This window comes from Zootoca vivipara, chromosome 6 (genome assembly GCF_963506605.1).
Source record: "Zootoca vivipara chromosome 6, rZooViv1.1, whole genome shotgun sequence".
NCBI lineage: Eukaryota > Metazoa > Chordata > Lepidosauria > Squamata > Lacertidae > Zootoca > Zootoca vivipara.
Window position 1 is genome coordinate 60367374 of NC_083281.1, and position 13445 is coordinate 60380818.

A 13445-nucleotide genomic window follows, 5' to 3' on the forward strand; every position below is an offset into this window, starting at 1 on the left:
GGTGGGTGTGGGTGTTGGAACACTCTGTAGAACTCAACTGAGCCTTCCCCTTCCTGGCCCCTGAGCAACAGAGTTCGCTCAGTCTCCTGACGTTATAGCTCATGTGAGGTCTTCTACAGCCTCATAAAAACTATTAATGGCATATGGATTTCTCCCCCACTCAACAGGGTGGCAAATTATAAAATGTGGTGGCAGAAAATGCAAATACAATACTGTACAGGAAAACGATTATAAAACTGACAGGCAGTTAATTCAGTGTGTCAGAATATAACTCACTCCTGTGTACATGGGGCCCCCACTTGAGTATCAGAGCACCACAGAACTATGTCTGGTCCATGTGTGTGAAAGAGAGAAAAATGGGCATCTTCCATCAGCCTCAGCCAACACCCATTCTGGATTTTTAGGTTTGGGTGTTTAACGGATGTGCTGTTGTTGTTTGTCTTTATATATATATATAAAGGTTGTTAGCAGTTTATTTATTTTTATTGTATTTTTATGCACATTTTTATGTAAGTGGTAATTCACTCCCCCCAGAGCCTTCCCAAACCCCCCCCCCCCCGCTCATTGGCAGAGAATGTGGCTTCTCTGAAGAAGATCCCCATTTCAGTCTCATCCATCTCTGGTTACAGGACCTTAGGTAACAGGAATTTCAGGTAAAATATCTTCGTTGCTGGTGAGGGCCCTCCAGGTGTTTCAGACTACAACTCTCATCAACATCAATGGTCAACTTGGCTGATGTTGATTGGAGTTGTGGTCCAAAACATCTGGAGGGCACCAGGTTATGGAAGGTAGACAGCTTCTGTCTATGTGGGTGACGACCTCGACTCTGAGCTCATTTATATTTTATCTGACATGGGAAAGGTCCCTGCAGAGCCTTTGTCCAGTGGTTCTTTGAACACAGTGGGAATCCCCAACTAGCTATAATCCCTTGGCTCCTGGATCATGTTGCCATCAGTCCATGAAACACGGGCAGCAGTCTCCCATTTCCTGCTGGTACTTCTTGTTGAACATCTCAATCTGCAGCGGGGAAAAGTGGTTCCTCCAGTCTCCAACAATACCTAAGAAGAACACAAAGGCATTGTCTGGCTGGATCAGAGCACAGCAGACATCACCTTGTCCAGCAACATCTGCCCAGAGGCAGCAAACAGTGACTGAGGAGTGTGGGAAATGCAGATAGTGGGTGTCTGTTTTATCTCGACAGGAATGCTGTTCTGCAGAACAGGGGCAGCCACACTAGCAGCCCTGCTCTGAGTTACTGCAGAGCAGGCTTCTGAGATGGAACATGCAGGAGAAACTCTGCCACAGACTGCAGCAAACTAATACTGGGTGTGTTTGGAAGGAGCACAGAGCTCCAGCTGGGGGCAGCAGCTTTGCTGCAGAAGTTCCCACTCGCCCAGCCCTCCTTGTCTCCCCACCCACCTTTCCTCATGAACTGGCTCTTGCTTGGATCCATGATCTCATGAGGGACGAGTGTACCATTCACCATGGTGTTGTTTCTCATGGAAGCAAAACTACAATGCTTCTGGATGGAAGCCATCTGGCCTGGTTGCAGAGGGCAGTCAAGAAAGGCACTCAGTCGCTCCACAGAGCCTTCCAGATCCTGGGGAAAGGGCAGGCAAGGAAGTCCATTTCAGTTTCTCATTTCCCCCAATATTAAATTCAGTTCTGTGCATTTCTGCATTAGTGTGAGATTTATTTTTTTAAGAATGAAAATTCACCGGCATTTTAGCTGTGAATCCCAATACACACACGTTTATGCAATTTTGCCTAATATAAACATTTTTGCAAAGTGGCTTTCTCTTAATATAATGCATGTAATTTTCAGTAATGTAATCATTTTAATGTAAGCTTTACTCATGTTGGTGCATTTCTGTGGGCCTTACTTGTCTTGAGAACTGCGCTGCAAAATTCAGAGAAGTGCGGATTTCAAAAGATTGCTGCTTCAGTTTGCGTATTGTTTCAGAACGTGCAAACAGAATTGAATTTATCTCTTATCCCTACCCTGGGATCACAGAAGTGAGTAGATGGAAGAAGCTGGACCTTACAGGCTACATCCAGCTGTTGAGAGACACATAAAACACTCATGGCGCAGGCCCGGGACACTCATTTGCCCCTGGGCAAATCAAGATGGGTAGGTGCCTAGGGTTTCACTGGCACTGCGCTTTGCAGCATGTCCAGCTACTCTGCACAGTTGGTTGTTGTTTTATTAAAGCTAGAAAAGGAAACAGAGGAAGCTTATAGCTAGTTAGACCATTGGCCCACCTAGCTCAGTATTGTCTACACTTACTGGAAACAGCACTCAAGGGTTTCAGGCAAGGATCTCTCTCAACCCTACCTGGAGAGGCTGGGGATTGAACCAGGGGCCTTCTGCATGAAAGGCAGGAGCTCTGCTGCTAAGCTATGGCAAAACAATACAGGGAATGTTGAAGCTGCATCAGAGTATTGGTCCATCTAGCTCTCTGATACTGTCTATACATTGATTAGCAGAGACTCTCCAGAGTTTCAGACGGGCCTTCCCCAGCCCTACCTGGAAACGCCATGGATTTAACCTGGAGCCATCTGCCATGCATAGCAGGGTCTTTGCTGCTAATCTGCAGGTCTTCCTCAAGCATCACCATCCAACCTGTTACCTGAGCTGCCTGCATGAACCTGTCACTCTAGGGCAGGCATCCCCAAACTGCGGCCCTCCAGATGTTTTGGCCTACAACTCCCATGATCCCTAGCTAACAGGACCAGTGGTCAGGGAAGATGGGAATTGTATTCCAAAACATCTGGAGGGCCGAAGTTTGGGGGTGCCTGGCTCACACCCACCCTCCCAAAGCAAGACTTCCCACCTGCTCTCCAAACAAAAGGCCCACAGACAAGGCTGCATCAACTTAACCACCCATATCATGTGCGTGGGGGGCTAGGGGAACTCACCTGGTGCAGTTCCTCATAGGTGATGTAGAAAACATCCAACTCTTCCTTGCAGCTGAGCCAGCCTTTGGTGTGTTCAAACCAGGAACCGTAGTGCACTGTGTGGGGCAAGGCAGAAGAGATGGGTCAGAAGGTGAAAGCAGCACCTTTGCCTTCAACACTCATAATCTTTCTCAGTCTGGGGCGACCTTCTGAGGGCCACATGGTAGCAGTGGCAGGACCAGATGCAAAAGCAGTTGAGCCAATGACTGTAAATGTTACCTTTATAAAGGAGTAGGCTACTTTCAACACACAACGCTCTAACCCCCATCCACAAAAGCAAGTGGCATGATCAGAATTCAAGGACACATTCCAGCCCAGCAAAAGCACTCTGGGTGTCATGCAGGACTGGTGCTGAGGGTGGGTGGGTGTGACTGGGGAGAGTTCCAAGGGCCACATAGAGAGGCTCTGGGTCTGATGTTTTCCATCCCTGCAATAATGCCAGCCAGCCAGTCTACAGGTCTCCCTGGAGGGCAGGGTCCATTCCACCCTCGTGCCCTTTGCTGAGATTTCAGAATGTGGTTAACCCATTCAGTGGCTCTGGCTCATTTAAGCAAAGGTAAATAGCAATGTGAGCAATGTCGCTCTGAATCAACAAATTTCCCCTACTAATGCAGGGAACAGGCTCTCCATCTAAAAGAGGAAGAATCAAAACCAGTTATCTGGCACAGTTGGAGTTGCCACTTCTTAAAAAAAGAAAAGAAGAAAAGAAAGGGTCCTGTGTCTTTAACATTAGTGGTGTGACAGGCAGAAGTTCAATAGGTGCAAGGATCCTTCCCATTCTCTGTAACAGCAAGCTGTCTCAACTGGATTTCTGATTAAACAAAGGTGGTCTCAATAACTACCAGTTCAAGCAAGGTAGAAGCTGGGTTTATTTAGGGGTTCTGCTTTTCAGAACTGCCACTTTGCAATGACTAAAATCACACAGCTCCAAGGCTTTGCAAACGGCAGTGAACTTTGCTAGGATCAAAAGGGAAAACTGACCTCTGCTGTCCTGTGGGTGTTTGCTATAAAAGTGTTTCGTAAACTCATATTAAAAGGGCAGAAGTTCGGGAAGGCATCCAAGCTAACACAGCTGGCAATTTAAGAAGCCACACTCCCTTAGAGTGACCCTCCTGGAATCTCAGTACAAACCTCAGAGAGCAGAAATCAAACAGCTGCTTATTATGCTTTCATATTTGTGTAAGAATTTCAATTACTATTTTAAATTGTTTTAAAAGGGAGGTCAGACTGCCCCAAAATGTTTGTTTGTTTGTTTGTTTTTCAAAACAACAACAACTGGATTTCAAAGAGAAAAAGACACTACTGTTAGCACTAGGGATCCCAAATAGTAGGAATAATAAGACACTTCTAGTGGTACTTGAGATTCCAAATAGAAGCAGTAAGTTGTAGTAGTACTAAGATTGTACTGATAGCACTATAGATCCCAGAGTAAAATAAAAATGCGAGCAAATGTAAGGTGCACAAACAGGCACTATTGGTAGCAGCAAATATCCCAGACAGCACAGGGAGAGAGCTTAAATGTTCTTTTACTGTGTTATTGTGACCTTAAATTTCAGCTTTTATGAGTTTCCTTGTGGCTTTTTAGCAGCAATGATGACATTGAAGTGAACTCAATTTCTGTTGCTGCAGGTAGCATCATTATGGGCCCAGCCCTCAGTGCTGCTGGGTATTTAAATGACTCCAGGGCACAGGCCCACAGTTCAAATTTACATGAAATTTGTATATGCTAATTTAGAGGTACAGATTCAAAATTAGGACAGATTCCAGAGGTGGGAAATAAAAACTCTACCTTTTGCTTACTCTGAGGAATGGGATGCCAACAGGTTTTCCAGGGCCCAGTACACTGTGGATAGGGCCCTCTGCAACTTAAGGTGACTGGGGTCTCCATGACACTCTGTGTCTTGCAGCGCACCCAGCAGCCCTAGGAAAACACCCTGAGCACAGTGTTTCTGCCAAGAGAAATGACCCAGCAACTAGTTTAGAGAACAGATGAGCAAGATGTGAAGTTTATAAAATTATGCACAGCCCAGAGAAAGTGGATAGAGAAAATGTGTCTCCCCCCCTCAATGCTAGAAATCGTGGACTTCCAATGAAGCTGAATGTTGGAAGATTCAGGACAGATAAAAGAAAGAACATCTTCACGCAGCGCCTTCATAGAGATGCCTTCATAGAGAATAAGGCTCTCCACACTCAGAGGCAGTAATGCTTCTGAATATCAGTTGCTGGAAAGCACGCAGGAAGGGAGAGGGCTCTTTGTGCTCAGGTCCCTGGAAGGTTACCCAAAAGGAATGAAAAAGGTTCCCCACCCCTGGGCAACACTGACAGGCTCTCCAGGGTTTCAGAGACACGCGTCTCTTCTGGAGATGCTGTGGATTGAACCTTTCACCACTGAGCTTTGGCCCTTCCTCTAATAGGTAGAAGTATCTATACCGTCTCAAAATTACATATTCCCAAGTGGCTCTGTGTGTGTGTGTAATTGAAGCCATGATAGTTAAGGCATTGTTAGGCAGGCAGCCCAAATGATGACTGTGGCACAGAGATGCCCGACCTGACTCACACACCTGTGCCATCCAAGAAGCTGAGGAGGAACTCATCAAAGGTGCCAGGGTCAGGGAAGAATTTGGCCATCCTGCAGAAGTGATAGAAGGACACAGCAACATCTTTGGGGTTTCTAGTCAGATGGATCACCTGCTGGAGCAAATGAAGAGGCAGAGGGCACACGCCATGTAGGTCAGCATGACGCAGCCCAAGTGGAAAGGACGAAAAGCACCCCTCCATTTTCCTTCCCCTCCATAACAAGAGCCCTTCTGGAAGCAAGCAACCAGCCCCACAATGGCCACCTCGGTGCCTCTGGGAAGCCCACAAAAAAGACCCTCCTGCTGCGGTTGTTCTCCAGGAACTGGTGCCCAGAGGCATACAATATCTGCATCTAGAGACTGCATAGAGTCATCATGACTAATAGTAGCTACGGATAGCCTTATCCTCCCTGAAGTTGTCTAACTCCAAATTTTAAAGCCATCTAAGGCTGCATACAAACCACAACATTTAAAGCACATTTCCAGGATAAACTGTAGCTTACCCTGCATAGAATTAAAATTCTCAGCACTCTTAACAAACTACAGCTCCCAGGATTATTTGGAGGAAGTGTCCTTTAAATGTATGGGGTGCATGCAACCTAAGTGGGCAAGGCTCTTCTTATATTCTTATCGCCCTCCCTTTTACAAACTTTAATGAAATTTTTAAAAAATAAAATACAAAACATAATGTGTCGTCTTCCAGGACAAATACGGTACACGTACGCATGTGAAGTCTTGTACTGTATGCAGTCATCCACATGACATCAAAACAGACTTGGGAAATGTTTTACATTACAGATTAAACTCACATCCACAGGGTATTCTTCAATCTAAAGTATTAAGATAATTTCTCCATAGTGGCTGCTGTGACTAAGACAGAAGGAATTTCGCTGTACTGTTGTTAATAAACGACATGAATCAAGACCATACAGAGTCAAATCCACCTTTCTTCTTATGTTTTTGAGAGTGCTGCTGGTTGTAAGTTTCCTTAAGTTAAAATGCCTGGTGGGAAATCCTGGAGAGCTGCTGCCAGTCAAGTGTTGATGATTAGGGGTGGGGAATCCCTTCTGGGGAGACTTCTGGGGGGCCACATGCCAGTGGTGGGCGTGACCAGAGTCAAAAGTGAGCAGGGCAAAGGGGTGTAAGTTTTAGCTTTGAACAGTAGCATAGTTTCCACACACATTCACACACCCTTCTCTGTTCTCTATAAGCAAGAGCTCAAGGATATATTCCCGCAGAGCAAAAACACACAACGAGGGTGTGCAGCAGGGCCAGTGAGGAGGTGTGGCTTAGGGAGAGCTGGTGTGCTGTGGGGAGGGACCCAGGGGCCAGTTAGAGAAGCCAGAGCTTCACCATGCCTGATGTATCCAATGCTGAGCCAGATGGAACAATAGTCTGCCTTGAAATAAGACAGCTGCTTATGTTCCAACAGAAGGGAATGGCCAAGAGGCTCAGGAGGAAACAGTCATGAAGGCTGCTGCTGCTGCCACCCTCGAACATCTGCCACCTGAGACGGTTACCTAACGGTAGGGCCAGCCCTGTCCTGATGCCATGAGAAATATGACCAGGTATGGGATCTCCTTGCACATACCTTGGGCTTAGCTTTCCTTAGAGAAGCTGATAACACGCAGTAGGGCAAATGGGTGGTGAGGAGGCGAGGGCCTTCTGTCGCCTGGAGAATCTCTGAGAAGTAGGTGTGCTCCAACCATGGGTTCCGGGTCCAGTTGGGGATGTTCTTGGCAGGCTGAGGGTCTCCTTTGCTGTAGATTAAGGTCAGGATCTCCTGCATCCAGGTGGTGCCTAGAGGGGAGGCCAAGAACATAGGCAGGGGAAGGCCTCTGACCACCAACCACTGCAGGACCTCCAGGGACAACCTCATTAATGGCAGGCTTGTTAAAAATAAGGATTGCAATTGTTTTTGTTGCAAGGAAGAAGGCTTCTTCATATAGGGCAGGCATCCCCAAACTTCGGCCCTCCAGAGGTTTTGAACTACAATTCCCATCTTCCCTGACCACTGGTCATGTTAGCTAGGGATCATGGGAGTTGTAGGCCAAAACATCTGGAGGGCCGCAGTTTGGGGATGCCTGATATAGGGTGTAATAAGGTTACAGACTACTGAAGGCAGTCTTTGGTCCACCTTTGGTCACATCCACACTATACATCTGAAGTACATTTAAAGCTTCGAACATGAGTTTGACCAAACTGCGGGAGGCAGTGCAAGACAGGAGTGCCTGGCGTGCTATGGTCCATGGGGTCACGAAGAGTCGGACATGACTAAACGACTAAACAACAACAAAAACATTTAAAGCCAATGAGTTCCACCAAAGGATCCTGGGACCTGTAGTTTCACCCCTCACAGAATAACAGTTCCCAGCACCCTGAAAAAACTGCATTTCCCAATATTATTGGGACAAAGCTATTGAGATACACTGTGACTGTGCACACCCCACACATTTAAGGCACATTCAAAGCACATGACTTCCACCAAAGGATCCTGGGACCTGTAGTTTGTTATGGGTGCTGGAAATTGTAGCTCTGCGGGGGGTAAATTACAGTTCCAGAATTCATAGAATCATAGAGTTGGAAGAGACCACAAGGGCCATCCAGTCCAAACCCCTGCCAAGCAGGGAACACCATCAAAGCATTCTTGACATTCTTTAGAGCATTCTTTAGGTCAGCACAGAAATCAAAGGGACAGCTTAGGAATCTGAAGGCCTTAACCCCATGCAGACCCTTCAACTTCCAGCCATCACCACTACAACCCTCTGGTCATCAGAACATTGCCTCATCTCCTTCTCCAAGATGGGCTACTTTCCCAGGCTGATGAGCTCCAGCTGGCCTCACTTCCCGCTACATCACACACAGAAACCACCTTCTTGACCATTGGACCCAATATTGGTCTTGTCCACTCAATCAGCTGCAGCCTGTCTTTGCATGCAGGGGAAGTCCCTAGATCACCAAGGGCTTGAGACTATCGGCTACCCTCACCTGGTTTAGCTGGTCATCAAAGCAGTTGCTGGGGTGTGGCCACTGTCACATGTTGACAGGTTGTAGGAGCCACAATTCAGCGCTGAGTATAGGATGGGTACCAAAGGTGGACAAACTACCCCAAAAGGAGTATGACATGTCTCCCACCACAAGTAATACCCCTCTCCTAACACTCCATACACCTCTGTCTATCAGTATTCAAGCTGGGTATGAAGTGCAACCCACCCACCCCTGCAATTAAACTACACATTTTTCAGTGCATCTTCCAGTTTCTCCCCTCTAACTTGATTGCCATTTAGGGGGAAAGATCTCTTAGTTTAAGGAGCACCTTGGCCTTCCACTTTACAAACTGCCTAATCTTGTCTCCATGATAAAACAAGAGGCATCCCAGAAAGGAAAAAAACAGGTGAGCTGAGCATGTCCTGTTTCTCCCCACACCAATCAGAAATGGATTAATTTGCTTAATTTGCTGGAGCCTTTTAGCAAAGCTGAATTATACAGTGGTGTGGCTACATTCTGACACCACATCCTTCACTGCAGGTATGAGTATCAAAAAGTTTGTTGAGGGTGGTGGTGGTAATCGGGAACTACAGATTGAGTCACCATCCTGTTGCAAAACTGAGCCACTGGTTAGGCCACTGGCTCCATGCAGCTTTGAAGGCCGAAGTATGATGCTGGGACCAGCCCAATGCTATGAACCTGGAGCAACCCAATGTGCCAGGTGACGTCCTATGATTAAAATCGAGATGGACTTCCTCTTTGCACTGCCTGGGTTTTCACTAGACACCACCTATCTCCCACACTCAAAGTTATCACACTATCTAAGGATGGGTGAGACATTTGGTTTGGCTTGCATTTTACCACAAACTTTTCTAATCTGCACATCTCAAACAGCCTGCAGATGAAAACAGAGGTATCTTTTGAAATCCGCCCTTTTCTCAATTTTGCAGTGCAGTTTTCTAAGCAAATAAAGTGTACAGTTCAAAATGCTGAGCCTGATGTGGCTCATGACCACAAGAACCTCCTCTCCCCACAAGAACTGACCTGGACCCTATGATTGTTATCTGAGGCCCTTCTTTGCATGCCCCCATCACAGGAGGCTTGGAGGGTGACAACACACAAACAGGCCATTTCAGTGGAGGCCCCCTGCTTGTGCAATGCTCTCCCCAGAGAGGTACACCTGGTGCCATCTTCATAGTGTTTTAGGCACTGGACAAAGACTCCCCCCCCCTGGATTTTTGCCCTCTGATTTTAAGGATACCATGGCCTCTTTTAGTGGGATAGGACTTGTAGTCCTGTCTTTTTGTGTTTTTAGTCTTTTATTTGAATTGTTGTGTTTTTAGGTTTTTATGGTTGTTTTTAATTGGTTTTAATGTAGGTTGCTTTGAGTTACTTGGTAACATAAGTGAAAGTGTGCCTAAAACTCCATATACTAATGAGAATAATATAGAAAGATGCCTATTAGGGGGAAATTGCTTGCAAAAGTTTTTGTGTAAGGCAAAATTGCATACATATATTAGGAGCAATGCACACTAAGTACATTTGCAACACACATTTAAAACAGAATCATGCCACTTTAAACAGTCATGGCTTCCCCCCAAGAGTCCTGTTTCGTTAAGTTTCTTAATGGTGCTAAAAGTTGTTAGGAGGCAATTCTCCCAATTGTTCACCTCACAGAGCTACAATTCCTGGAGTTTCCTGTGAAGAGGGATTGGTTGTTAAATCACTCTGGGAAGTGTAGCTCTGGAAGAGGAAGAAGAGTCCTTTAACAGAAGGGCTCAGATTCAATCCCCAGCATCTCCAGGTATGGCTGGGACAGAACCTCCTCTGAAATCCTAGAGGGCCGCTGCCAGTCACAGAAGACAACACTGAACTAGATAGACCAAGGTCTGACAGTGTAAGGCAGCTTCCTATGCAGCTATGAGATATTTGTGGCTCAGGGGTACCGCATCTGCTTTGCAAGCAGAGCATTTCCAGATAGACCTGGGAAAGAGAGACCTCTGCCTGAAACCCTGGAGGGCCCCATCAGCTCAGTGGACCAGTGGTCTGTCCAAGGCTATGTACACACTCATTTACCCTGCAATCAGTTACCCGCAACCCATATCTAGCCTGTACCTAACCTGTTGTTTCTTGCAAAACACTGCATTCTGATGCATCGTCCCCTAAATAAACCCTGCCGTATATACTCGAGTCTAATGCGCCATCGGATCTAATGCGCCCCTCGATTTTTGGAACGTAATAAAGGTGAGCATTAAAAAGGTAAAGGGAACCCCTGACCATTAGGTCCAGTTGTGACCGACTCTGGGGTTGCGGCGCTCATCTCGCGTTATTAGCCAAGGGAGACGGTGTACAGCTTCCAGGTCATATGTCCAGCATGACAAAGCCGCTTCTGGCGAACCAGAGCAGCACACAGAAGTGGTACCTATTTATCTACTTGCACTTTGACGTGCTTTCGAACTGCTAGGTTGACAGGAGCTGGAACCGAGCGATGGGAGCTCACCCTGTCGCGGGGATTCGAACTGCTGACCTTCTGATCGGCAAGCCCTAGGCTCTGTGGTTTAACCCACAGCGCCACCCGCATTAGATGTGAGTAAATATGGTAATTAAAATAAAAAGGAAGAAGAAAAGTAACCTAGCTATGTTTCAAGCTGGCCATTTGTACACAGAATAAAGCCACTCCCTATGTCACTGTTTCAGCCCAAGCAATGCTTCTGCTGCAGACAGAAAGAAGGGCAGGAGGTCCGTGAGCCTCTGAGGGGCTTTTCCCTCCACTGCCTCACACAGCCCTTACCTGATTTGGGGTAGGTAACCAGGAGGACATCGGAGCTGCAGAACTGGAAAGTGCTGGCAAAGTTCAGGGACGCCTGGGTGTGGAGATGGCCAGGCAGGCTGATGCCAGCAAAGGTCTCTGTTACGTCCAGCCTGTACATATTTGCTAAGTTGCAGCTGTGTGGGGGGAGAAAAGCAGCAGAAGGCGGGGAAAGGAGACCTCCCTTCTTCCTTCCCGCCCCAGACTCCGGAGTGGGGGGTGGGGGGAGGAGCGAGGGCTTCAGAGAGGCTGCTTCTGTTTAAGTCTCGCATTTTGTGACTAGTACACTCTTTACTCTCTTAAGTTAACCCCCCCCCCAAAAAAAAGCCAGCGTGCTAGTTTTTGTGTATGTGTGTGTTTTAATGACTTTCGTTGTGAATGTGATTGTGCAGCTAAACAGCTGGCAAGCCTTGCTGTGGTCTGACTGTTTCATGAGAGAGAGGATGATGGCAATAAATCTGCTAGTCTTTAAAGAAGCAGCAAGACTCTTTTGTTGCTTAGACAGCTGGGTGCCCCTGAAATACTGTAAGCGCAGAAACCAGTGGCAGGGGATGAGGCGGGGGTGGGGGTGGGGGTGATTGCGTCTTTCATGTCTGCGTGTGCCTCTGCAACTTAATTTTAAAATGTACTCAGCCCGCTCTTTGGTACAGCGAAGCTCATAGGGCGACATGATGCCTGCAAATGATGCAATAATTTTTGCATCACAGAGATCACAGAACCGGAAAGGCCCTCAAAGGTCACCTGGTCCAAACCCATCAGTGCGGGAAATCCAGTTCCTTGGTACCCCTGGCATATGGTCATCCAGCCTTTGCTGGAGCATCCTGCAAAGCTCTCCATACCTCTCCCACTTTGACACTCCTTCGTATACACTGAAACAGAAGTCCCTGTGACCAATTGCAGTCGTTAACAGTCATCAACAGGTTTACCACACCTATCAGCCAATCACCCATTCTGAGTAATACCCCTCCCCACCCTCTCACTATATTTTGTTATAAGAGTAAACCGATTAACAGAGAGGGGACAAACTACATAATTTTCACTGTGAAGGGTTCACTGACACCCACATGTACGTAACTAAATCTCCTGAACCAAAATGGAAGCACATCTCACCTTTGCTCTACATTTTTCCTGCTACAACCCCGAAGAATCTTGAGCCATATGGTCATAAACAACACATTTAAACTCTCCTTCCCTCCCAGGCAAAGCCTCTCAGACTCCCTTTGTTTTACAAAACACTTTTCCCATTACTTTGAGGGATCATTTCCCTGGTCGTTCCATTTCCTTGAGGAATAAAGAAGTGTCACCTGTTGAGATAAAATCTATGTTTATAAAGTAGATGTGTTTGTGCTCTAGGTGATTTTCAATTGTTGAACTTTAGAATGTATCTGCTTATCTCCCCTTCCCACTTTTTCTCTCTCCATCCACTTACATGTACAGCCAAAGGTATATAAGGGTAAATGTTCTTTTGTTCGGGGTTCCTCTTGCCATCTCTGCTTTTGAGGGGGGAACCTCTGTTATAACAGACCTCTGTCTTTTTTTAAATAAAGATCACGCTTTGCTTTACAAGCCCTGGGTTTTGGTCTTTGTCATTTTATCCCGACCAAAAGGAGCCTAGGTCTATCTGTTCCTTAGAGGATTTCAGCCCTCCTTATGAGGCTGATCTCCCTTTAAGGGAACTTAATAATTTATATCAATATAAGGCTCTGGTGACTTCTGTTTCAGTGTATCTGAAGAAGTGTGCATGCACATGAAAGCTCATACCAATAACAAACTTAGTTGGTCTCTAAGGTGCTACTGGAATGAATTTTTTCATTTTGTTTCGACTACAGCAGACCAACATGGCTACCTACCTATAACTAGAAACCTCTACTTTGTTTAGGTGTGTGATTAAAATCGTATGTTTGCAGCCATAAAGAAAACAGAAGAATAAAACCTTTTATCTTATTTTGGGGAAGAGAAAATATTTTGACTAATAAGACTCCTGCTGCAAGCAAACAGGAAAGCCTGAGGTTATATGTGTGACATTAATACTGTTTTCGGTGCCACAATTGGTTTGGGCTTGTTGGAGGCCCCCGGAGCACCACTGACTCACAGCTTGTGGAATTGGTTTCAGT

At 46.3% G+C, this 13445-nt stretch overlaps 1 protein-coding gene across 1 annotated transcript; it reads right to left on the reverse strand.

Moving 5' to 3' along the window:
• Positions 1–574: 574 nt before the first annotated feature.
• Positions 575–11452, reverse strand: LOC118087707 (sulfotransferase 2B1). Its single transcript, XM_035120633.2, has 6 exons — positions 11314–11452; positions 7126–7334; positions 5520–5646; positions 2920–3014; positions 1420–1600; positions 575–1058 (listed from the first exon to the last, which is right to left on the reverse strand). The coding sequence occupies exons 1-6, from the start codon at positions 11450–11452 to the stop codon at positions 952–954; spliced, it is 858 nt and encodes a 285-aa protein (XP_034976524.2). The 3' UTR covers positions 575–951.
• Between the last annotated feature and the right edge of the window lie 1993 nt (positions 11453–13445).